General features: G+C 45.7%; 1 protein-coding gene across 3 annotated transcripts in view; it reads left to right on the top strand.

The window, feature by feature from the left end:
• SMOC1 (SPARC related modular calcium binding 1) overlaps positions 1-26,045 on the top strand; it is a 152,154-nt gene that overhangs the window by 80,116 nt on the left and 45,993 nt on the right. For all 3 annotated transcript variants that reach the window (XM_003924483.3, XM_039469292.2, XM_010335216.2), the window contains exons 4-5: positions 13,942-14,041; positions 16,143-16,190. In XM_003924483.3, the coding sequence (XP_003924532.1) occupies positions 13,942-14,041; positions 16,143-16,190 (148 nt within the window). The remainder of the gene's footprint in view (positions 1-13,941; positions 14,042-16,142; positions 16,191-26,045) is intronic.

Raw genomic sequence — 26,045 nt, 5'->3', positions numbered from 1 at the left:
TATTACAGTGTGAACATCTACTGTGTCCAGGGCATCTTACTGCTTGTTTTACATGTGTTTTTCATTGAATTGCTTTTGTTCCAAATGAGATAATGTATAGTGATAATTTATACAAAATGCCTTTTATTTAGCACATAGTTGTTGCTTAGCAGATGTTAGTTTTCTTCCTCTTTAAGTTCTTGGTTTGCTCAGTTGTAAACTGAAAGAGTTGAACTCTTTCAGAGGTTGGCAAACTGTGATCTGTGGACAGGCCACCTGTTTCTATTCTTTAAAATAATAACTGTATTGACATATAGTTTGTGCACCATAAAAGTTTCCATTTTAAAATATGCAATTGAGTGGTTCTTAGCAAATTCACAGAGTTGTGCAACCATCATCATTATCTAATGCCAGAACATTTTTATCACCCAAGAAGAAATCCTGTACCTGTTGGCATTCATCTCCAATACCTTTCTCCTCAGCCCCTACTACTCCTAGGTATCTGCCGACCATTAATCTACTTTCTATGTCTATGATTTGCTTATTCTGGACATTTCATACAAATGGAATCATAATGTGTGGTCCTTCTGCTGGCTTCTTTTACTCAGCATAACGTTTTCAAGGCTCAGCCTTATTGTAGCATGAATCAGTACTTCATTCCTTTTTATTGTCAAACAACGTTCTGTTGTATAGACACACCTAGTTTTACTTATTCATTCATCTGCTGATGGACATTTGGGTTGTTTCTATTTTTTTTTTTATTTTGTATTATTTTTTGAGATGGGTTCTCTCTCTGTTGCCCAGGCTGGAGTGCAGTGGCCTGATCTGGACTCACTGCCACCTCTACCTCCCGAGCTCAAGAGATCCTCCCACCTCAGCCTCCTGAGTAGCTGGGACCACACGTATGTGCCACGGTACCTGACTAATTTTTGTATTTTTGGTAGAGCTGGGGTTTGCCGTGTTGCCCATGCTGTTCTCAAACTCCTGAGCTCAAATGATCTGCTCACCTCCGTCTCCCAAAGCATTACAGGTGTGAACCACCACACCTGGCCTGTTTCCATTATTTTGGCTGTTATAAATACTGCTATTGTGAACATCTGTGGACATTTTTGTGTGAATGTGTTTTCAATTCTCTTGGCATATACCTAGGAGTAGAATTGCTAGGTCATATGCTAACTATATGTTTACACTTTTGAGGAACAGCCACACTGTTTTCCAAGGTGGCTGAACCATTTTACGGTCCCACCAGCAATGTATGAAGGTTTCAATTTCTCCACCTCCTTGTCAACACTTGCTATCTTCCCTCTTTCTTATTATCTTTTCCAGTGGGTGTGAAGTGATATCTCATTGTGGTTTTGATTTGCATTTCCCTAATGACTAATGACGTTGAGCATCTTTTCATGTGCTTTTTGGCTATTTCTATATCTTTGGAGAGATGTCTATTCAGTTCATTTTCCCATTTCTTAATTTAGTTGCTTAATTTTTTATTATTGAGTTACAAGGGCTATTTATATATTCTAGGTAGAGGACTCCTTTTTTTTTTTTTTTTTTTTTTTTTAATTTGAGACGGAGTCTCACTCACTGTGTCGCCCAGGCTGGAGTGCAGTGGCACCATCTTGGCTCACTACAACCTCTGTCTCCTGGGGTTAAAGTGATTCTCCTGCCTCAGCTTCTGGAATTGCTGGGGTTATAAGCATGTGCCACCACGCCTGGCTAATTTTTGCATTTTTATAGTAGAGACGGGGTTTCACCATGTTGGCCAGGCTGGTCTCGAACACCTGAAGTCAATAATCCACCTGCCTCAGCCTCCCACAGTGCTGGGATTACAGGTGTGAGCCATGGTCATTAGATACAAAACTCTTCAGATATATATTCACAAATATTTCCTACCATCTTATGGGTTGTCTTTTTGCTTTCTTGATAATTTCCTTTGAGGGACAAAAGCTTCGTTTTTTTTTTTTTTTTTTTTGAGACAGGGTCTCACTCTGTCACCTAGGCTGGAGTGCAGCTTCCCAAGGGGACCCTACTTTTGCCTTCCTGTGAGAGGTCAAGGTAGCATATCATTTGCAGTGAGTAAATAATATCAGTTATGCAGTTATGAAATTTAATTTTTAATTTTGTAAATGATGGCAAGAGCAGGGTCTGACCCATTCGTATGCAGGAAGGACTTGTCTGGGAAGTGACTGGTCTAATCTCTTGCATGTGGTAGGAGCCTCTACTCTCATCTCTTCAATGGGAGAACCGGTCCCCATGCCTCCATCACTCATCAGGTGCAAGGACATGTGATAAGATGAGGGCGGATGGACCGTGCTTTGTGCTCAGAACACTGTCTCCATTGTGTTCTCTGGGGACTCGTCTATCCCACTCTGTGCTCTGTCCTGCTCTTCAATGGCTGTTTTCTAGCTGAATGGCCACTGTTCGTCCTCTCTTAGCTTGGCTGGCACCATTTGCTTTGGAGTAAGCATGCAAGGTTTGGGCTCCCAGCTGGGCTCCCTGTAGCCCTTGGTGATTCTGTCCCTACAATTTGTCTATTGTGGACATGAAAGGAGTGAGCTCTGGGCAGTATCTGCAGCTGCTCTTCTCCAAAGCGGTGTACTTGGGAGGGAGGGAAAGCTGGAAGCCTCCAGCTCTGGCTTTCCTGCTATCTGTGGGAGAGGAGAGGCTCAGTAATAGGAGGTTTCAGTCACTCCCTCTGCTATTCTTTTTTAGGTAATCATCATTGTCATCAACAACACCACTTTCTTAGCTTACATGCAATGTGCCAGGCTGTTTTACATTTGCCTGACACGTGTTAGGTTATTCAGTCCTCACTACAAGCACTATTACATTCCCATTTTATCAGTGAGGAAACGGAACCACAGAGACCCTGCGTAGCTTGCCCAGGGTCTCACAGTGTGCAAGTGGCAGAGTCAGGATTCAAACCCAAGTACCCTGGCTCCAGAGTTCTTGATCCTAATCATGATTCCACACTGCCCTTCGAGGAGACATTGCCATCTTTTAAAGTGATGTTGCCAAACTAGGGCATATTCAGGAGGGTGACTCAGGTGAGTAAAGTTGGGAAATAATGTCATGTGAAGAACATCCAGTGGAGCCAGAGATAACAATCAAAGGATGGGTAAAAAGATAACCAGGCTGGGCGCAGTGGCTCATGCCTGTAATCCCAGCACTTCGGAAGGCTGAGGTGGGCAGATCACCTAAAATCAGGAGTTTGAGACCAGCCTGGCCAACGTGGTGAAATCCCGTCTCTACTAAAAATAAAAAATAAAAATAAAAAAAATGAGCTGGGCTTGGTGGCATGCACCTGTAGTCGCAGCTACTTGGGAGGCTGAGGCAGGAGAATCGCTTGAACCCTGGAGACGGAGGTTGCAATGAGCTAAGATTGTGCCACTGCACTCCAGCAAGACTCCGTCTCAAGATAATAAGAATAATTTTAAAAAGATGACCAAAGGGATAACTGAGAGCCAGACCCAAACTTTTGTCTGTGAATGATAATAGCATTTTATGTGTAGTCTCACAGAGCTGAGCCAGGATCACTGAGTACAGTATTTAAAGATGAGGATTCTGACTTGAAATAGAGAAGAACTTTTGACAAGTAGAGTAGTCCACAGACAGAGTTTCTGACTCAAAGAGGATTTAACTTCCTGTCCTGGAAAGTGGACAAGCAGAGACCAAGTGGACATCCATCTGCAGTGCACTGGGGGTCAGAGGGAGTGCTCCTACATTGGGAAGGAGTTTCAATTGATCTCTGAGGAGGAAAATGCCACTTTGTAGGATTTTATGAGGCAGGAGCTAATGTCCAATCAGGTGACAAGGCACACAGTAGGCCCACAACAGATACTTACTCAGGAAACTTCCAGGCAGAGCCATTAATACACACATAGAGGGCTTTTGCCACTACACTGTGCGTGTACATAACATTCTGGGAGGTGACTGGACATGTCAGTCAACTAAACTCTTCTGCAAAATTGAAGGGATCAGATTTTTTTTTTTCCATGTCAAGATAGGGAAAGATAATAGGAACTCAGGTGGGAGATGTGAAGACAGGAAAGTTGTATTAAAAGTGAAGTCAGACACAAGACACAAGAGAAACCCCCACTCCTGCAGGCCACCTTTGTCTCCCCACCAGCCAGCTTTCTCACAGTTCTAATCTGAATAAAAGCTCCTATTCATGAGGGACTTTCTTATTAGGTATTTTTTTAAAAAACTTAAAAGTATATTGGATACTTTCCCCCCAAGATAGAAATAAAAATTAAGGAATAAGAGGTATCATATTTACTGTTTACAAAGCCTGGACCATTCTAGGCACCAGACAGAGGAATAGGAGTGAAGACAGTGAAGTTTCTGGGGTCCCCAGAGCCCTAACACTCGGGTTTTCCAAATATCTTCAGATGTCCATTGTGGGGGAGGCTGTTCAAACTTTTTGGAAAATACAAAAAATATTCTTCACCATATAATTGGAATGGTGGTCTTAACACTGACAATTACTAGTTTATAAATCTCCATCCTACTTTTCGGAGCAAAGGTTCACCTGACAGCAGGGTTGTAGCATTACGGACCTTCTGGATTAAAGGGGTCCTCAGAGATACCTGGTTTATCTTCTTCATCTTTCTACCCCACTCCAATCTAAGGCTCAGGTTCCACTTATAATCTCTCCCCAGGTAGTCTTCCACCTTCTGCTCAATTGCTCTCAAAGATAGGAAGCTTATTCCCACAGTAACAAAATCCATAATGCATTTTGGGACAATTTTGTTGCAAAGTTCTCTTTACGTTGACTTGAGAGCTGTCTTCCTATAACTTCCAACAGATGACTTCAGTTCTAGGTATGGGAATTACAGAATACACAGAAAGATTTGACGATGGACACGATTATATCCTTTTGAAATCTCTTTTAGCCAACAATTCGTTTCCCCCGGCAGAAATCCTTAGTTCTAGCACTTATTCCCATCTCGTGGGGATTTATATATCTTTCCTCTTGGCCTCCTTCTTCTGAGTCTGATTTGCCCAGGCCCTTCTTATAAAGCATCCTTCCCCAAACTGGACACAAGATTTCAGATGTGGTTATGAACAGGCTGGGGAAGAACAAGGCCATCTCTTGTTCTAAACACACCACTCTAAGTAACGCCATATCACACCATTTATCACACCAACTCATAAAGAATGCAGTTGACAAAGACTCCCATATTTAAGAGGATTTGAAATTGAAGGATTATCTTCCTTTCCTGCATCTCCTCTTAAATTCTGGCAGATGAAGCAAATACTCTTAAAGGAAAAATTCATCATTCCCCAATAGGCAGTCCTCCCTAGACTTGGCATAGAGTGCGAGACAACGTCTACAGCCAGCAAGAACAGCAGTGCCTTCAGGCAATGGCCTAGAGTAAGCTTGTCCATCCTGCGGCCCGCAGGCCACGTGCAGCCCAGGGTGGCTTTGAATGAGGCCCAACACAAATCCGTAAACCTTCTTAAAATATTAAGAGTTTTTTTTAAAAGCTCATCAGCTATTGTTAGTGTTCGTGTGTTTTTTGTGTAGACAAGACAATTATTCTTCTTTCAGTGTGGCCCAAGGAAGCCAAAAGATTGGACATCCCTGGCCTAGATCTTCTGCAAAAGGGCAGGGGAACGGATAAAACCAGCAAGTGCTGAGTGCCTGTCCTGTATCTGACACTGTTTTAGATGCCTTATACATGTTGTCTCATTTTGGCTTCTTAATAATCTTCAAGGTGGTGAATGCTATTTCATAGACAGGCTCAGAGAGGTTAAGTAACTTTGCTGAAGTCACACAGCTAGTAGTGGAAGTGGTATTTACATTCAGGTCTTTTTGTCTACCAAACCATGTTTTCCCTTCTACTCCTCTTGCTTCTCAGCCAAACCTTACTAAAGATGAGGAGAACATTTGTGTGATAACCTATTCCAAACTGAGGAAAGAATAGCTCATGCTGGACAAACGAAAAGAATTACACCATCCCTTCCTTTTCTCCTGCTTAACCAAATTCTCACTGCAGTCAAATTCTTGTCCATGTTTGAAATCACCCAGAAGATTTGATACTGCAATCACTAGATTCGTGTATTAAAATGCCATGTCATTAAAACATTGGAAATATAAAAACTTTGGAAAGAAATAGGACCACAAGGCTCGTTGTCCCCACATTCTCACCTAGAAAAGTACTTGTTTCTTGAGTATTTCATGATAAATGCCAGAAACAGGGTGGGATGCTTCCTTTGACACAGTGGCTCTTGAAGTGTGGTCCTTGGACCCAGCAGCAAGAGCATCACCAGAGAACCTGTTAGAAATGCAAATGTTCCAGCTGACTCCAGACCCAGTGAATGCAGAAGCTCTGTGGGTGGGGCCCAACAATGCTTTCATAAGGCCTCCAGGTGAATCTCATATGTACCCAATAAACAGTGTTCTCCAGCAGCTTCTAATGGAGAGAAACATTCTTGGGGGTGGGGACATAAGTGGCAATCTCAGGTGATCAATCTTCCAGCCAGAGACCATGGCACCCATGGAGAAACACAACTGCACAGATATCCTATGGGGAATGCAGCCCAGAGGAAGACAGGGCAGCTGAAAATACTGCTGTGACATTAAGCCATCAGTAGGACCAACAGCAAGGTGTTTAAATTTCCCTGTGCGTTAGCTTAATCCCAAAACTCTGCCAATCGATTTGGAGTAATGGGCAGATTAAAAAGAAGAAACAGTCTCTTATTCTCACTGCCAAAAGAGGGTTAGAAAAAATACCCACATGCCTTTAGCTTGTAGTTTAACCTTTTTCCACTAGGAAATGTTCATATACACGGCGGCGATCCTTTCATTGTTTTGGAGTTGCCTCCAGGCATGCTGAATCAAGCCTGTCCCAGCATATGGTTCATGATTTCTATTTTACAAAAGAAGCACAAAGAGATAAATGGGCAGAAATGAAGCCACAGGATAAGAAGGCACTGTGCCTTCTGTGGGATCACAGTTATCCTTGAAGTTCCGAGGCAATTTGGGATGGATTTCTTAGCAAATACATAGCATGAGAAAACATGACAAAAAGAGAGGAGGGGTTGTTGCTAGAAGGAAATTATTTCACGCATAGTGAACTGAGAACCTGATGTCTAGACCATAAGAACGTAGGATGGGCAAAGTGAAGAAATACAGCAAGGCCTTGCAGTTCATTTTACTGCCTTTTTCCCCATCCCAAGTGTGTTTCAGAGAACACTAGTCCTGTCCAATGTTCCTCAGTGAAAAGTTAGGGGAGGGTCCCTGCATTTGTCCATTCTGGCACTGCTATAAAGAAATACCTGAGACTGGGTAATTTATGAAGAAAAGAGGTTTAATTGGCTCATGGTTCTGCAGGCTGTGTAGGAAGCCAGCAGTGATGCTGTCATCTACTCAGCTTCTGGAAAGGCCTCAGGAAACTTACAATCATGGCGGAAGGTGAAGGGGAAGCAGGCAAGTCACATGACCAGAGCAGGAGGAGGAGAGAGGGAGGGCAGGTGCCACACACTTTTAAATGACCACATCTCACAAGAACTCACTCACTATCATGAGAACCAAGGGGATGGTGCTAAACATTCATGAGAAACCCACCCCTATGACCCAGTCACCTCCAACCAGGCCCCACCTCCAACATTGGGAATTATATTTTAATATGAGATTTGGGTGGGGACACGCATCCAAACGATATCAGTCCCCTAGTTTAATCAGTTTAGGAATTGCTGCAAATGGTATCTTCCTCTTAGGGATAAACCATTAACTGATGTAAAGCTAGGAGAAGTTCTGCAGTAAAGAAATCTTTTAACATTGTTTAGCCCAATATTTGTTTAACCCATAGTTATTTGGCCAGAGGACACCTTTATCCCACATTATTTCTATTCACACCTCACAGAACACCAGCGGCATTCATTCCTCAGTGTATCAAAGTGGAGAGAACAGCAGCCTCACTTTCTGGAGAAAAGGGTAGAATGTGCGCACACACAGAGAGATTGGTTTCCTCTACGGTTTCCTAGGGAAGCTGCGGTTTTTAGTAGGAAGGAGAGTGAAAGAAGAAGCAACAGAGAGGCGATTCTGGGAGGTGAGGCCTCACTCCTGCTGTCGAACCCCCCAGGGAACATCCCACGGGAAGCAGGGCAGCCGGCAGCAGATGGGGGCCCCCATGCTACTCCAGGAAAGGCCTCTCATTGAAATGGGAGCAAAAGACTGTCTTCCAGCTGCCTCCCTGTTGGGCATATATACATGCCCCAAAGAGTTCTATTTTTCAGAAAATTACAAGGCCCAAAGAGACTCAGTCAGCTCCCTTAGACATCAGCACTGGCAGCCACTTCTTGCCTCTTCCTCCCTTGGAGGTCGGAGAGCTTTCCAGCTGCCAGGACAAGGTACTGGGGGTCAACCACTTCTCTGTCTCTGGGCCTCAGTTTCCTCATTCGTGAAGTGTTTGGGTTAGACTGGTGACCTCTTAGGCTTTTTCCGGCTCATCAGCTCTGAAATTTTACGATTGCTTAGATATTGGGATTCCAGTGTCCTGTGCTTTTATTAACTGGTTATGACCTTTGAATAAATAACTTCTGCTCTTGTACCTCTCCTATTAAAGATTTGCACACAGAGTGGGTTTGAGGCCCAAGTCGGGTAATGCATAGGCCTTGATGGTGACTGAGGAGGCATCATGAAAGTAGAAGGTGGTGTTTTCCGCGTTGGACACAGCACCTGCGCGCGACGGTTGTCTGCACGTGTCCTTCATCTGTCACTCCATTTCTCTCTGTGCTTTCTTCCCCTTTGCTCCCTGACTTGCTCTACCCCCAGGAGCTGATGTTTCTCTGCTCATCATTCATGCACCTGCTTTGTTGGGAGTGCTAGTCTCCCACATCTTTCCAGGTGTTCAGAATTTGGGTTAATGTTGATTAGCAGGCTTAAAATAATTTCGGATCTGTCTTTATTTGGATGGAGATTGGCCTGAAATATACCACGGGGCTGTTTATGTAAAGGGCCTCTTGCCAAAAATATTAAAGTGTATGAATCAGAGATGAAACTTACTTATCTAGGAACACACTGCCTTAAAGGACCTTTGGGACCCCCAGTTATAATCCTTTTTTTTTTTCAGACAGAGTCTCACTTTATCAACCAGACTAGAATGTAGTAGCTCATTCTCAGCTCACTGCAACCTCCACCTCCTGGGTTCAAGTGATTCTCCTGCCTCGGCCTCCGGAGTAGCTGGAATTACAGGCATCTGCCATCATGCCTGCTAATTTTTGTAGTTTTAGTAGAGACAGAGTTTCACCATGTTGGCCAGGCTGGTCTCGAACTCCTGATCTCCAGTGACCTGCCTACCTTGGCCTCCCAAAGTGCTGGGATTATAGGCATGAGCCATCGCACCAGGCCCCACCCCCCAGTTACATTCTACAGTATAGTTACAATATAAGCAGAAGGTAACCTCACTTAGGTTGATGAGTAAACACTTTTGTCCCTTAAGGAAGAGCCATCCGTTGACACTTCAGCCTTCCTAGGATGCCTCAGAGTGGGACAGGAGCAGATTTCGCTGTTTGTATCTGTACCTTTTGGGCCAGAACACTCCTGAGTTCTGAGAACTGCCCAGAAAGGTATTTGGAATGGCCAATTGCCTCATGGATTTCCTTGGCCCATACATTAAGTCTGAGAGTTGACCAACTTGAGGCTCCTACGGAAAAGGAAGGGTATTACTTATTAATTTTTTTTTTTTGAGACGGAGTTTCGCTCTTGTTACCCAGGCTGGAGTGCAATGGCGCGATCTCGGCTCACCGCAACCTCTGCCTCCTGGGCTCAGGCAATTCTCCTGCCTCAGCCTCCTGAGTAGCTGGGATTACAGGCACGCACCACCACGCCCAGCTAGTTTTTTGCATTTTTAGTAGAGACAGGGTTTCACCATGTTGACCAGAATGGTGTTGATCTCTCGACCTCGTGATCCACCCGCCTCGGCCTCCCAAAGTGCTGGGATTTAAAAGGATACATTTGCAAGGGAAGAAGCTAAGCCAGGTAGAGTTTACATCTTGGTCGTATATATAGAAACCATCAATTCTAAAGAATTTATACCCTGATTGCTTTTCTCCAAGAAACACTGTTTCTCTCCTCTGTGGGCGATATAACTATTTCTATATGAAAAACATCTTCCTCCACTCAAACCTTTCCTAACATTTTGCTGACTTTAGACGGCCCCATCCCCTCAGGCTGCTCAGAATGGAACGTTCTTTTGTCCTCATCAGATAATCTGGCTCTGGCCTTTTTGAGTGTACAGATAGTTTGCTAAAATATAACACAATGATAATAAAAATAAATAGCTGACAGTTAACTGGGCGCCTACCCTGTGAGCTAAGTGCTTTATTTACACGATCAAATTTAATTCTCTTAGCAGTGAAGATAGGCATTGTTATCATGATTATCTTCCCTTTTTAAAAGGATGCAGATAGGCTGAGTCTTAATGTGATTAAGAAGCTTTTCAAGGCTGCAGAAGGAGTTAAGTGGCAGAGCTGGGATGTTCTAGAAGGGCTGGCTGCAGACTGTCTCCATGTAACTTCTTTTTCTGCAGGAAATCATCTTGAAAAGTCCCTAGACAACTTAGAAACAACCTCTCATTGTGGAATCATGGGCTGATTCACTCAGGGCTCATTCAGTAAGAGCTTTCACTCGGCCACTTCCCTCAGCTCCTGCATCTGAGACCTTGCTCGGGTCTTCTGTGCCTTTCACCCGTGGCTGTCCCCACCCCCGCAGCACACCTGCAGCAGGTGTACCCATGCTTGTGTACCTCACAGCCCTCACAAGCACATGGCAACCATTCCTCATTGGATTTCGGTTTTATAGGGCTTGGAAGGAGCTCCCTGCCTGGGATTTTGTAATCTGGGCTCTGTTCTTTGGAGCCTAGACTGAGAAAAATACTGAGGGTCCTGGGGAGAAAGGAGCTGTGTTTGGGCCTCTGGACCAGCTGCGGGGGGTGGGAGACAGTGTTCATGTGCCTGCTGGGATACAATGGGCACACTCAGTGAGAATGTGGCCCCTGGGACCCTCTGAGCTCAGAGGTCAGATTGTATCACCAGAAACAAAGCTTTGGGCCTAGCCTCTTATTCATTTGCTTCTGTCCCCAGCAGCCTTGGCTGGAACTCTGTGTGTGCTTGAGAGGCGGTGGCTTTTGAACCAGCCGGTTCTCTGCAGCCTGCTTGACTGTAGTGCTCCTGCAGTGCAGCACTGGGCTAGAGGCACGGCCTCGGGCGCTGGACCTGGGGGCACAGTCCTCATGCAGACAGAGGCCTGTCTTGGCACGGGAGTCAAGGGCCCTGGGAGTGAGTCAGCATGGCCACTGAGCCCCTGAAACGGGTTTCCCCAGAGGTGATTATTGGCCAAGGTGGAGAAAGCAGCCAGCCAGGCTCCATTAAATTCCTGCCACTGGCGAGGAACAGTTGCTAGGAAATATCCCTTGTAGGGTGGGTGGAATCTGCAGGGATCAACTCCACATTTCCAGCAGCATTTCCAGCCCAAGGCTGTGGAAGTTACTAGAGGAGATCTGGCCTTTGAAAAGGCCAGCTTGCCAGGTGTTTCTGGCACAGCTGAGAGTAATCCTTACCACAGCCAGTCCATATCCAGCCTTCGCTGGATGCCAAACACTGGACTTCCTTAACTTCAGGTTTGACATTGTTATGGGGCTCAAAGAGCTGAGTGATGTGTCTCGTTCATAACTGGCTGGACCAGGATTCAAATCCAGGTCTGTCTGGATTTTTTTCATTCCAGCATTAAGGCTCCTCAGAAAGTAGCATTGGCCTGACCCCAAGATATGGTCTTGGATGAGCATCTTGGGTAGCAGCCATGGCCATGAGATGAAGTGGGCGTGGAACATGGGACTGGGGTAAAGGCATTGATCAGACACTCGAGCAGGCTCTCAGCTGCAGGAGCTGCGGGAAATGCCTCATTTATAGAGCATGTGCTTCCCTGGTAGGAACAAAGGTCCCCCTGTCTAATATTATCCTTGATTTCTGTCGGTAGGTCCATAATGAAACAATTTGTCTTGGGGGAAATGGCGATGTTTGGTACCCACATGAGGGCAGAAGCCTTTCTCTAGTTTTTCTGCCTTTGTGATAACTTTTGGATTTCACCCAGGCTGTCAGATCTCTCCTCTCACTGCTCCCTTCCATCCCTCACCACTCAATTTGTATGCTATTACTGTCTAGCCTTGATTCCAATATGTCCTTGATTTCAAGAGGCACATTTTCTTCACACTTTAATATCTTTGCAATTGGCACACATCCTGTAATAGAGATCTACATTTAATATAGTGGGGCTGTTTAAATTGACATTGCATTTTTAGAATTGATGGAGACCAAGAATTGAGGAAATATGATAATGTATGCCTTTATTCAACCCATCAATCACCTACAATGAGTGTCAGGCATTATGTTAGATTCTGGGAATGTAGACATAACTAGCATGCAGTCTCTGAGGTCACAATCTCGAGAGGAGGAAATGCACTGGATGAATCAACAGCCAGAGCTCACAGAGACAAGGGCTCTGAATCTGGGGGTCCCAGGGTGTGTGGAGGATCAGAGGAAGGAGGCAGGGGAGGCCGGGACTGCTTTGAGGAGATGTCACAAAGGAGGACAGGAATGCGAGGGATTAGGAGTGGGTGGGAGATGGATTGGAGAAGGGCATTCCAGACAAATGCAATAGTTGGAACAAACAAAGCCTCAGAATTAGGAGAAACTCGAATGTGTTTAGGAGCATCAGAGGGTTCTGTGGCCAGAGTGAAGGGTGTGCGCCGAGACATGGGCATGAAATGAGGCTGCAAGGATAGATGGGGCAGGTCACGGAGGTCCTCGAGGGCATGCCAATGAGTTTAATCTCTACCCTAGATCCCAAGGTGAATCACTGAAGGATTCTAAGCAGGGAAGTAGGTCTCAATGTGTGTTTAGGAACTCCAGATAGAAAGCAGATGGGAAAAGGATAGTGGGGTGGAGCGGGAGGTGCTGGGTAGGATGACAGCTACTGGAAGAGGAAGAAGAGCTTCCCTGAAGGATGCAAAGAGCCTCATTTCTTTTTGCTATTCCCAGGCAGGCAGATCTGATCTTTGAGGCTTGAGGGAGATCACACAGTGGTGCAGCGGGGCATCTAGAAATAAAACCTGCAGGTTTTGCCCTTGCCTTAACCCCATCATGTGTGCCCTCATCTCAAGAGAGTCACAAGAGCAATAGGCAAGCTGATTTATGAATGGATGCTGGGAAAAGCTAGACAAAGAAGAAAGGCTTACCAATTGTCTCTGTTTGTGAAAGAAGCATCATATCAATCTGCAATGGCAACATTCCAACTTGTACTTGCCAAATTGTTCAAGGGTTAGCATTTTTGGCCAGCGTGGTAACTCACTCCTGTAATTCCGGCACTTTGGGAGGCTGAGGCGGGTGGATCACTTGAGGTGAGGAGTTTGAGACCAGCCTGGCTAACATGGCGAAACCCGTCTCTACTAAAAATACAAAAATTAGCCAGGTGTGGTGGCGCATGCTTGTAATCCAATCTACTTGGGAGGCTGAGGCAGGAGAATTGCTTGAACCCAGGAGGCAGAGGTTTCACTGAGTTGAAATCATGCCACTGCACTCCAGCCTGGGTGACAAGAGTGAAACTGTGTCTCAAAAATAGTGGGGGGTGGTGGTTAAATTTTTTTCAATTGGATGGGAGTGTATGCCAGTGCTAGGGAAAACAAATGTAGCGGAAAAACACAGTATGATGCCAGATATTAAGTATGAAGAGGAATAAGAAAGAAGCAGGTAAATTGCTGTGCTTTGCATGGGAGTCCCACAGCAAACATGTACCCAGTGCTGTTCACTGACTGGACCAGTCACGAGAGGTGCTCTGGAGACAGATGTGGGGATGAGGGGTGGAAAGTGCTATATGGGTGATGCTTTGAAAGGGCTAGGAGATGAGTCTTGATGTTGCAACTGAGACTTACGGTTTTCTTCCCCTTTCACTTTCCTGAACAGGTGCAGTGCCATACTTACACTGGATACTGCTGGTGTGTCACCCCAGATGGGAAGCCGATCAGTGGCTCTTCTGTGCAGAATAAAACTCCTGTATGTTCAGGTACCGTTGGGAGGGGCGGGAAGAATGAAAAGGGTTGGAGAGAAATCCATTGGTTGGTCTCCTGCTTCTTGTGGGGGACCCTTGAGAAGGTTGGTGGTGGTGATGAACCTTTTTCTAGGTCAGGGAGGATTCTACTCTAACACGATTGCTCAGGAGTCAGCAGATGATAAGATATGACAGTGTACGCCGTGTGTGTGTATTTATTGATTTTGAGTTTAGATTTTTGATTCAATGCTCTCCTTCTGAGCGCCGGCTGTAACTTCATAGAGCTGCAGTGGCATATAAATTACTTGCTTTTGTGCTGATTCTGATTGCTAGTGCCTCTTGAAGTGCTTTATTGAGATGGATTTTGAGACCACATGGGAGCTCAGCATCAAATGCTGTGGTTATCAATTAGTGATGTCTGTCATGGGAGCAGGAGAAGAGAATAGTGGCTTGTGTGTCATATACTCACCACCTCTGAAGAATGTAATGTAGAGAAATGGAAAATTTTAATAGCAGTGGCCCTTAAATCGGACTGATCACCAGCAGTGTCTGGGAAATTAAAGAGAACCCAGATATTGAGGCTCCCTCTTGTATATTCTGATCCAGGATGTCTGGAGAGTGACCTGAGGTCCTTGTTTTTATGAAGTCTCTCAGGTGATCCTGATGATCAGACAAGTTAGAAAACTATTGCTTTGTAGTGATCCACTGGGTTAGTCCATAGCAAAAATTAAGTCCTTTCTATTCCCAACTTTATAAACACAGAGAAATTGTGCTTAAATCCATTTCATGGGATTGTGGATTAGGGATTTTTATAAACCCTACAGTGTCCACCTCCATTCAGATGGTAAAGGACTCTGAGTCACTCCCTTAAGTCACTGTGTGGCTCAGATCTCTCAGAAAAGCCTGTCCCACCCATCAGCTGATTTGTATTTCTTCATATCTATGTGCATAGGGTTTTATTGATTTATTTATTTTTCATTTTAAGTGCAAACAAAGTATAAAACGTTACGCTAAAACCTATGGGAAATTCCAAAGGCTAATAGTCTTGCTATCACAGCTTCTTCTACTTGCTCTGTTATATGAAGGAAAAAAGAAAGTGGAAAGGGCTCTAAGAATCTACATCAGGAAACTCAAATTTGCAGGTCGAAAGGGAAGTTTACTCTATTTGTGGTTTACGTGGAAACTAGAAACTTTAATTGGGGTTGGGGTAGGGAGGTACAGGAATTAGCCCTCATTTCAAATGACCTGGAAAGTTTCATTTAAAGCAAACAAACGACTAGAAACAAGCCACGCAGGATAATATATTTGAGTTCTCCTAAAACTGGTATATGGAGAAGAGGTATGACGTGGATTAGGGAAATAGATTCCTTTCTTTTGACGGGACCCTACAGATGCCCTTCTGTGGATGTGCTGGGTGTACCCTGCCTGTGTGAGGCTGGACCTCATGCAGAAGACAGGTGCCACAGGGTCAGGACTGGAGGAGGGGGTACACAGAGCACCCTAGTATTTGCAGGGCAAATGCTTGGGCAAACATACCTGCTACCCGCTCCTGGAGGAACGGGCTGTGTCTAGAAAATTGTTTCCATGCCTTAGACTATTTTGGCCCATTCAGTACAATTGGGCCAACAATTTTCTACTTAATGCAGATGGAAAATTGCTGATTTCCTGTCCTAACCAGCAAGGGATGTCAATCATTGCCTTAGCAGTAAAAGGGAGTTTCTTTTCAGTTGGCCTTGCTGACTGAGTATGGCTCCGAACATGGAACTGCTGAGAAGCTGGGGAGCTGGGGGAATAAAGGTGAGGGGCAGATATTGGAATGTTCAACAGAGGAGTTATATAAACGTGGAATTTTGTAAAAATGTGGTCAAGATTGTTACCAGGGAACCTGGAAATCATAGTTCATCTCAACAGTGCTGGGTTATCAGTGACATTGATGTTAAACAAACCCCACTCAACATGTGTCTATGTACTTACATTGTATATAATATCCTTACATGTGTATACAATACATATATACATAACCATATTCTCATAACATCAGGTTTTGCCAACTCTTTGAAAGAAACCAACCACGATGCATTCTGAGTGGCTGTTCTTGTTTCCCCTCTCACCCAAGGTTCAGTGACCGACAAGCCCTCGAGCCAGGGTAACTCAGGAAGGAAAGGTGAGTGGAGTTTTATGCTTTATCTGAATGTTTGCTTCCAAAGATGGCCCAAGCAGGATTTCTTAGATGAGATAGAAGGAGCGTGGGATGAAAGCCTAAGGTGTCCTGCAGAATATCATCTCCGTTCTTATTCCGTGGTTCTTCTCCGAAGCACCCGAGGTAAGTAAGGCTCAGACAGTGATGGAGACCAAGCTCCCAGAATTCCTGAGGGAGGTGGGTGAGTACAGAGCCCAGAGCTGAGAACAACCTTTAGAATGTGAGTCCTGGGAATCTTGGTTCCCAGGGGGAGCTCTGCCAATCAACTACCAGGGTAGCCAGCATTAAACCAGAGAGGATGAGGGAGGTAGGGTGCCCAAGTCTGCCCTTGGCTCTCTTGTTCTGTAAACACCTTTGGGTGTTTTCCCACCTCACTGATTCTCCATCATAATTGTCCCAGCACATCTAGATTCTCTTCACTAAGGCAAGGCTGGCTTTGCAGGCATGCGACCTGTGCAGTTGTTATCCTGAAACTCTGAATAATTTTGTCTTGTAATCTGACGGGACAGTGAAGATGCACGAGTCGGGGAGAGACATGTCATATGAGTGTCCGCTGAACCTCGTCACCCCATTCGCACAGAGCTTTTGTGAGGTGTACTACGTGGCTTCCATAGCAGGCTTAAAATTTTAGTTTTTCTTTACCTAGGACAATAGTAAGTAGCAAATTAAAATAACAGCACAACAAGGTAAGAGCGAGAGAGGCTGTGAAAGAGAGGACAAAGCGTTTAAAACACAAAGTCCTTTGTATTTCAGTGCCTTTAACGGCACGTTCCCCTGCTTTTTGCATAAAGGGCCCTACATTTTTACTTTACACGGGGCCCCACAAATTATGTAGCTGGCATCTGTCTGAGTGCTGTTTATTGGACCAGCCAACATGAGAAATAGGTCCCTGGAATATGCTGACCATGGTTTTTAACATGGAAGACAGTTGGAGGCTTAAGATTTACTGCCACTGACCTCCAGGACAGCATTCGCGCAGAGCAGGTAGTTGAACGAAAAGCAGGTGTGCATTTCGTCTTGTGTGCAGCCTCTTCAGGACTCCCATCTCAGGCTGAGTTTGATGCTTCCCACCAGCATCTAGGCCTTGGAAACTCCATGCTCATCAGGGTCCACGTGGAACGTTGGGCTTGCTCAGGGTCACTGTGAAGTTCACAGGCCGGTCCTGCACATACAGTTGCAGGGAGACCGGGTAAAGCCCTGGGCCCTGCCTCAGGTGCTTATGCCATGGGATGGGAAGAAGAGGCGAAGTCGCCCACTCTGAATGCGGGAGATAAGAATCTGGAGAACTTGCTGCCCCCAAATGCAGGTGCTCCAAGAAGATGTGGAAGTGGAACGGGGGATACTACCACCCACCAGAAAACGGGGACCAATGAGCCAGATGGGCTGTTGCTCCCTTGGCTAAAAATGACAAAGTGGTTGGAAAAAGGGAGTAAGTGCTTTTTCGGGTCCTTCCCAGGGCATGAGGAGACTACCATAGTGTGGGTGGTTCCCTCCTGGGTGGGAAAGTGGGGAGAGAATCTACAAAGACCCGAAATCACCAGCGCTGTGAGTAGTGCGTGTTTACTGGGATTGGAAAAGGAAGATGTTTTCAGGTGTTCTATTCTGTGTGTGTGTGTGTGGGGTGTGTGTGTGTGTGTGTGTGTGTGTGTGTCTAGCAGAGAATTTTTAATTTTTATTTTTTAGAGACAAGGTTTCACTATGTTGCCTAGGCTTGCCTCAAACTACTGGCCTCAAGCAATCCTTTCACCGTAGCCTCCCAGGTAGCTGGGTCTGCAGGCATGCACTGTTTTTAGTTTTGCTTGTTGCAGTAGAAGTCTGCAGGAACATCACTTTTTTTCCTGGGCATAAGGTCCTGGTGGTGGGAAAGAGAAACTGGCAGTCATGCAGAATTGACCACCCAGATTCCCCTCCTCCAAAGGGAGCTCAGTGTATGATGCCGAATAAAGCGCACACACTACACAGCTGCCACCCATGGGATTTTGGTTCTTAAACTGGACAAAGAAATGCTTTCCAGGTGGATGTGGCTTTGCACCCTGTGGATAGCAATGAGAGACAGACTCAGGGTCATCCCAGGCTCTCACTGGTCAAGCTGGAAGAGTTGGAGTCGGGGAGGTGGTGGCTGGGGATGTCAGTTTACAGTCAACAGTGAGCATCCTTTGTTTCCTTTTACAGTCAAGCAATGAGCACCTTTTGTTCCTTTTTAGCTCCAGGATCAGCTTCCAGAGCCAAAAGAGAGTAGAGGAGCCTGATTCCTCCAGGGGTGGTGCAGGAAATGGGGGGTAGAATCTGAAGCCTCATCTCAGAGGGATAAGCTCTTTACTCCCTTGACCTAGATGAGTCCCTTCCTCCCAGACGGTTCTGTGGAGGCTTCCTCTTTGGTGCAAAGGTCAGGACAAGACCCTGGTGGGGAATGCTGGCACTCATTCTCCTCTGGAGTCTTAAATTCTTAAACTCTATTCAGTGGCCTCTTTCTCCCTCTTCTTTGGAGTATCCGATTTGATTCCTCTTCTCTTTGTCTGCTTTGGGTAGTGCAGTGAAGAGCAGGTTTGGGCCACCTGTAGGAAGCCACACCTGAAGCCACACCTGTACAGGAAGCTGGAGTTTGAATGGGGACAGGGTGCGAGAGGGCATTCGTAATATCCTGTGTCGACCAGCCAAGATTCCTCTTTCAGCGGCCACTTAAGAATGGAATGTGCTCTGGAGGGCAGCAGGTGGGAAGACACAAAGGCCCCTTGTCTGAGCTTGTGCCCGCACGTGGGTTCTCCTAGGAGGCATCTATTTTCCTGAGGCCTGCTGCAAAGAGGTGCTAGGTCTGCGCCTTTCTGCAGGGTGAGGGATATGGCCAGAAAGGAGGTGGGTCCAGAGGTCTGAAGGTGTGAGTGGTGGGGTACGACAGGGCAAGGACAGGACCCAGCCCTCTCTTTCCCTAGCCTCTTGCCTTTTGGATATCCTCCACTGACTGGGCTGGGAGGGATCGGCTGTCCCTCACAGGCTGGAAGGAATGAAAAGATGTATTGTGTGACCACAGAGAGTCTGGTTGTCAGCCAGGAATTAATTCTCTGAAGGAGAGGAGGAGAAAGGCAGAGCAGAAGGAGGCTGGGGGAGGAGGCCCAGACAGACAGCAGGAGGAAGGGAGAAGGGAGAGAGGCTGGGTGGTAGCAGGTTGCAGCCGTTTGGCCCGAGACAGGAGGCCTGGGTGGCTGTGGCTCCTGGGTCTGCAGGTGTGGGGCCCCAGGGAAGAAGTGGGGGAAGGAGGGGGAGGCACTGTTATCTTACCCAGATGCACGTGCTCCAGGAGGGGAGTAGGGTCAAAACTTCAGACTATTTACTTAATCCCTTGGAATGTCCTTTCCTCACTCTGTTCTTTGGGCCCCTTGTGTTTAACGGACTCCTTTATGGGCACATGTGTGGTAATTAACACGTGCAGTGTAGGTCCTGGACCATGTGTTTGAGTTTCAAATATCCATTGATCTGGGGCGATCCCATCCTGGCTGCCCACTCCCTGGCCGCCCCCTCCCCTTCTTCTCCTTTGGTCCTGGCCCTTAAAGAGAGACGTGTGTGTGTGTGTGTATGTGACGGTGCACACGTGCATTCACATGTGTTTTATGGATGCCACAGAGAAATATCAGAAGAGAGGAAGAGGGCCCCACACAGCCCCTTTAGCACTGGAAATGTGCTGCTGAAACAGTTGAAGGCTGAGGAAGTAGAGATAAAGTTTTGGTTTCCATTGGAGTCGTCCAAAGGAAAGTAGATGGGAAGTAGAATGGTTTTGGAGATCAGCAACTTATCCTGCAGCAGCTTTACCTAGCTGTACCAAGGCCTGTGGATTTTTCAGTTGTGACTCTTTTTGGGATCTTGATGCTGATTATCACAGGTGATTTGAGGAGCTTCCAGGATAACTGAATACAGGTTCAGGGCCTGGCCCTGCCTTTCATTGCTTGTGAGGGGCAAGAAGGGAAGTTCTTAGCCTCTGGTGGGGTGAAAGGGGGGGGTGGTGAAGAGCAATTAAATGAAAGAATATGAGAAAGCACTTGTGAAATGATTTCTGGCAGTTCTCTGGGAGCTTTTGTCTTCTGAGTGCCCAGAACATCAGAGGCCGTGGGGAGATGCTGTGATAAATGGTAAATGAAAGTTTAGGGTCACCAGGAATTTTCTGTGGTTTGCTTTTTTTCCCCATAAGAAGTCTGAGAGTTAGTTGTTTAAGGAAAGTAAGAGAAAAATAAAAACACTCAGAAGCTCTGCTAAACTTTTCCTGCAAGGGCTTCTGTATTTGTCAAGCTAGTCTTGAAGAGGGTCAGAACTTCGAAAATCCAACCCACCTTTAATTTGCAGACTTAAAAAAAAAAAAAAAAATCTCCCACTGGCTGTTCCATAGTATGCGCTCCAAGTAAAGAGTGAGTCATATTTATTTCTCTGAGGTCCCTGGCTGTGTCTCTATTTTTAGATCTGGGACTACAGGTTGTTGCCAACTTGGTGACCTTGTCGCTCAAGCAATGGATGTAGCAGCTCTGAGGGGCAGGCTTAGGACAGGGGCAATGGCTGCAGACATCCCAAATGAAGGGGACTGTGTGGCCCCAGCCTCAGCCCTCAGGCAGTGTTAGCACACCTGAAGGAGGGGTGCTTCATTGCCCCAAGCCTGGCAGAGCTGTGTCGGGCTGGCTGTCGAGGGACATTGGACATGTGAAACGTCACTCTTGCTCACGTGACTTAAACCTCTTCCCTGCTACCTCTTTTTTCTCTTCCCCTAGCACCCACGGGGGTGTGGGAGGCTGACTCGGTAGCTGATCTCTTAGCATTGCCATTGAGCTGGGTTCGGTTGGAGATGGGCAGCTGCCAGCCTGCATCATGTTGGCGTCTGCTCACGTGGCTTTTCCTGGTGCAGAAGCATTTGCTCTGATTCTGTGCCTGCTGAAACAGAACTGTGCCTGAGCAGCTCCAAGCCTGAGAGAGGCAGCTCTTTTGCTTTCTGGTTCTCCGAGGCACCTCCACCAAGCCTGGAATGTTCGTATGCCAGCTTCGCAGAGGTCAGCTTCAGAAGGCTCGCGCTTGTGGGCTCACACGTATACCGCGTCTCCCTCCTTCCCACAGCTAACTGCTCCGCCAACTTGGCTCCATCTACTCAACCCCCTCCATTCTGGCCCGTCTTCCAGGGTCTCCGAAGAGAAGTTTACGCATGAACAGCACTAGACTGAGAGTTTGATTTCCTGCCATATCCTCCTCTCCAAGGATTGGAGAGAAAATAAGATTTAGGGATCTGGAAAAAGCCTCTTAGACGTAGATTCATTTGACTCCCTGGTGGTATTAGTAACCATCGATATTTTAGGCTTGGTTCTTTTACTCAGCAAATATTTACTGGAGAACTTACTAAATGTCAGGCTTGTTATCGTCACTCAGGGCCCAGGGATGAGTGTAACAGTAAGATTCCAGGCCTCACTTCATGGAGCTCACATTCTAATGGTTCTTAGCCTTTGGTGATGGAGGTTATTTGTCATCAGGTGGAGGAAAAGCCTCCCAGGGGAGCCACAGGCTTCTGTACGCTCAGGGAAGTTACCACCTCCGTGGGGGAGGGGAGGCAGGTGGCCGCGCCAAACAGCCCTGCGTGTTAGCTCTTGTAGCCAGAGCCTCTAAGAAAAGCCCCTAGGAGGGGGTTGCCTGAGCTGAGCAAAGCTCACTGCCAGGATCCTGAGCCCCCTGACTAGTGCCTTTGTGGGGCCCCTGAAGTCCAGGAGAGAGGGCTCAGAGGCTGGTCAAGCCAATGAGAATATGTTTGTTTGCTCTCTGCTCCCTGCCTAAATTCCAGTGTGGCACAGCAGCTTAGAGAGAGGCAGGGATATGGGCATACAGGTGGACAGGCCTTGGGCCCGCCTCTGACCCCTTGTCTCCAGCTCGGAGGGCCACAGAGCTCATGTGGTGAAGGCTGAGGAACTGTCGCTCGCAGGCGCCATTGCACCGATCCTGTACCTGCAGAAAGAGAGATGTGAGATTCAAGGGCTGCTTATTCTTAAGTTTCTATTAAAGGCAATGGAACTAGAATAGCTGAAACGATTTTTAAAAAGAAAAAGTGGGAGGAATCATTTTACCTGATTTTTTTTTTTTTTTTTTTTTTTGAGATGAGAGTTTTACTCTTGTTGCCCAGCCTGGAGTGTAATGGCGGGGCCTTGGCTCACTGCAGCCTCCATCTCCCAGGTTCAAGTGATTGTCCTGCCTCAGCCTCCTGAGTAGCTGTGATGACAGGCGTGCGCCACCATGCCTGGCTAATTTTTTGTATTTTTAATAGAGACAGGGTTCTCCATGTTGGTCAGGCTGGTCTCGAACTCCCAATCTCAGGTGATTTGCCTGCCTTGGCCTCCCAGAATGCTGGGATTATAGGCATGAGCCACCGCACCTGGCCTGAATCACTGCACCCAGCCCATTTAACCTGATTTTAAGAGGTATAAAGCTAGAGTTCTAAAGACAGTGTGGTATTTGTGGAGGAACAGACGTATAAATCTCTTCCTCTGCAAATAGAGGACCCAGAAACAGACCCACAAACAAATGGTGCCCTACAATTGGATCCACAGACTGAACAAACAAAATCGACAAATCAACCCCAAAGCCTCAACCTAAACCTTAGACCTGATCCAAAAATTAATTCGAAATGGATCATAGACTTAAATGTAAAATGTGAAGCTATTAAAACTTTTAGAAGAAAACAAAAGAAAATCTTCACCACCAAAAATATGATCTGAAAGATAAAATAATATATATAAATTGAACTTTAAAATTTACTCTGCAGAAAACGCTGTTAGATAATTAAAAAAAGAACCTACAACCTGGGAAAAATATTACAAACTATATATCCAACATAGCACTCATGTCTAGAATATATAAACTCATAAAGTTCAGCAATTAAAATACAGTTTAATTAGAAAATGGGGCTCTGGCATGGTGGCCCACACCTGTAATCCCAGCACTTCGGGAGGCTGAGGTGGACAAATCGCTTGAGGCCAGGGGTTTAATTAAGACAAGCCTAGCCAACATGGTGAAACCCCAACTCTAAATACTAAATACTAATATATATATATAGTATTTAGTATATATATATATATATATATATATATATAAATAAAATTAGCTGGATGTGGTGGCATGTGCCTATAATCCAGCTACTCAGGAGGCTGAGGCAAGAAAATCGCTTGAACCCTGGAAGTGGAGGTTGCAGTGAGCCAAGATCACACCACTTCACTCCAGCCTGGGTGACAGAGTGAGACTCTGTTTCAAACAAACAAACAAACAAACAAACAAAACACAAAAATTAGCTGGGCATGGTGGTACACACCTGGAATCCCAGCTACTTGGGAGGCTGAGCAGAAGAATCACTTGAACCTGGGAGGTGGAGGTTGCAGTGTGTGGGATCATCATTCCAACCTGGGTGACAGTGAGACCCTGTTTCAAAAAAAAGAAAAAGAAAGAAAGAAAGAAAGAAAGAAAAGAAAGCGGCCAAATGCGCAAATAGGCATTTCACTAAGGCAGACAAACAGAGGGCAAATACGCACACAAGAAGAGGCTCAGCATCATTAGCCACAGGAAATGTGAAATAACACCATGGCAGGATGTCACTACACGTTTATTAGGAGAGCTAAAATAAAAAATCATGCTAACACCAAAGGATAGTGAGGCTGCTAAGAAACTGGACCTCTTATACATCGCTGGCAAGAATGTGACATGGTATAGCCACACTGGAAAAACTCTTTGGAAGTTTCTGAAAAACAACTAAACATGCATTTACCATATAATCTGGCAGTTGCACTCCTGAACATTTATTCCAGAGAAATGAAAATGTATGGCCACACAAGAAAACCTGTACATGAACAAGAGGTAGCTTTATCTGTAATAGCTGAAAGTAGAAAAAAACCCGAACGTCCTTCAGTGGGTGAAACAAATTGTGGGACAGTAGTGCTGCCCTACCCACAGTCAACCATGATCTGAAAATATTCAATGGAAAATTTCACAAATAAACAATCTGTGACTGGGTGCGGTGGCTCACGCCTGTAATCCCAACACTTTAGGAGGCTGAAGTGGGTGGATCACGAGGTCAAGAGATTGAGACCATCCTGACCAACATGGTGAAACTCCATCTCTACTAAAACTATAAAAATTATCTGGGCGTGGTGGCACACACCTGTAGTCCCGGCTAATAGGGAGACTGAGGCAGGAGAATCGCTTGAACCTGGGAGGCGGAGGTTGCAGTGAGCTGAGATAGCAGCACTGTACTCCAGCCTGGTGACAGAGAGACTCTGTCTCAAAAAAAATTTTTGTAAATCCAAGTGAGCCATTCTGAGTAGTGTGATGCAATCTTGCACTGTCCTGCTCCCTCCCACCTGGGATGTGAATCATAACTTTGTCCAGCATACCCTTCCTGTCACTTGGGGCCACCTCTGTTATCAAGTGGATAGATTACAAAATGAAGAAGGGTGAGTACAGTACAATTAGATATTTTGAGATAGAGAGATGATATTCACATAACTTTTATAAAAGTATGTTGTTATAATTGTTCTATTTTATTATTAGTTATTATTGATCTGTACTGCGACTAATTTATAAATGAACCTTTATCATAGGTATGTATGTATGGGAAAAACCAGGATATATAGAGTCCAGTACTATCCGTAGTTGCAGGCATCCCTTGGGTCTTGGAAGGTATCTGCTGTGAATAAGGTGGGATCCCTTATCCATCTATACTATGGAAAAATACTCAGCAATGAAAAGGAACGAACTGTTGATACATGCAGCCACAGCTTGAATGAATCTCAAGGGCATTATGCAACATGAAAAAAGCCCATTTCTAAAGGTCATATAATGCATGATTCCATTTATGTAACAGTCTAGAAATGACAGCATTATAGAGATGGAGAACAGATTAGTGGTTGCCAGGTGGAGGAATGGGGTGGAGAAGGGAAAGTGTGACAGTAAAGGGTGGCACAGGGAAGATTGACAGAATAGTTCTAAGCTGATGGTGGTGGAGATTACCCAAGTCTACACATGGATAGAATTGCAGAGAATGATACGCACAAATGAGTGCATGTAAAACTGGTGGAATCCGAATAAGGTCCATGGATTATATCAATATCAATGTCCCGATTTTGAGTTTGTACTACAATTATGCCACCGAGATAAATAAGGGCTTACCTATATCATTATGTTAACTGTAAAGCTGTTATCATTGGGGGAAACTGGGTGAAGTGTACACAGGACCTCTCTATATTATCTTTGCCATTTCCTGTGAATCTGTAATCATTTCAAAAGAAAACGTTGAAGAAACATTAGCCGAGTCTTCTGTGTGAACCCAGGCCTGACCAGCCCCCTCCGCTGCTGGTGCTTCCTCTTCCTCTTCCATCCCTGGTCTGCCTTTTCCTCAGCCTTCTGTTTTTGCTCTTTTTCAGGGGACTGTAGAGCTTGAGGATGTGGGAACTGCCTGCAGAAAGGCAGCTTTCAAGTTGTTTTCACTTCTTTTGGGAGGGAATATGCAGGTAGTACATGGAAAAAACAAAAAACAAAAAACACTGACCTCCGGCTTTGGAAAGAACATGAAATACCTGCGCACTTTCGCTCTTACGGACCAGAATCAGGACAGTTCACCATCCATTTCTGAGCCTCGCTGGTCATGGCTCATGCATCTCAGGAAATGTTGAGGTGGCCTAGCATTGCATCCATCCTCCGGGTGTGATGCAGGGCAGACTCCGAAGGGACTCTGACCAACAGGCACAGTTGTCTTCTTATGATGTCCAGAATGAGTCATCTCCACTTCCACACTGAGTCTGAAGGGGGACAGTGGCTCTG

This window comes from Saimiri boliviensis, chromosome 2 (genome assembly GCF_048565385.1).
Source record: "Saimiri boliviensis isolate mSaiBol1 chromosome 2, mSaiBol1.pri, whole genome shotgun sequence".
In the NCBI taxonomy this organism is placed as follows: Eukaryota; Metazoa; Chordata; class Mammalia; order Primates; family Cebidae; genus Saimiri; species Saimiri boliviensis.
The sequence above is the reverse complement of the archived record's forward strand: the minus strand, read 5'-3'. Positions and strand labels throughout refer to the sequence as shown.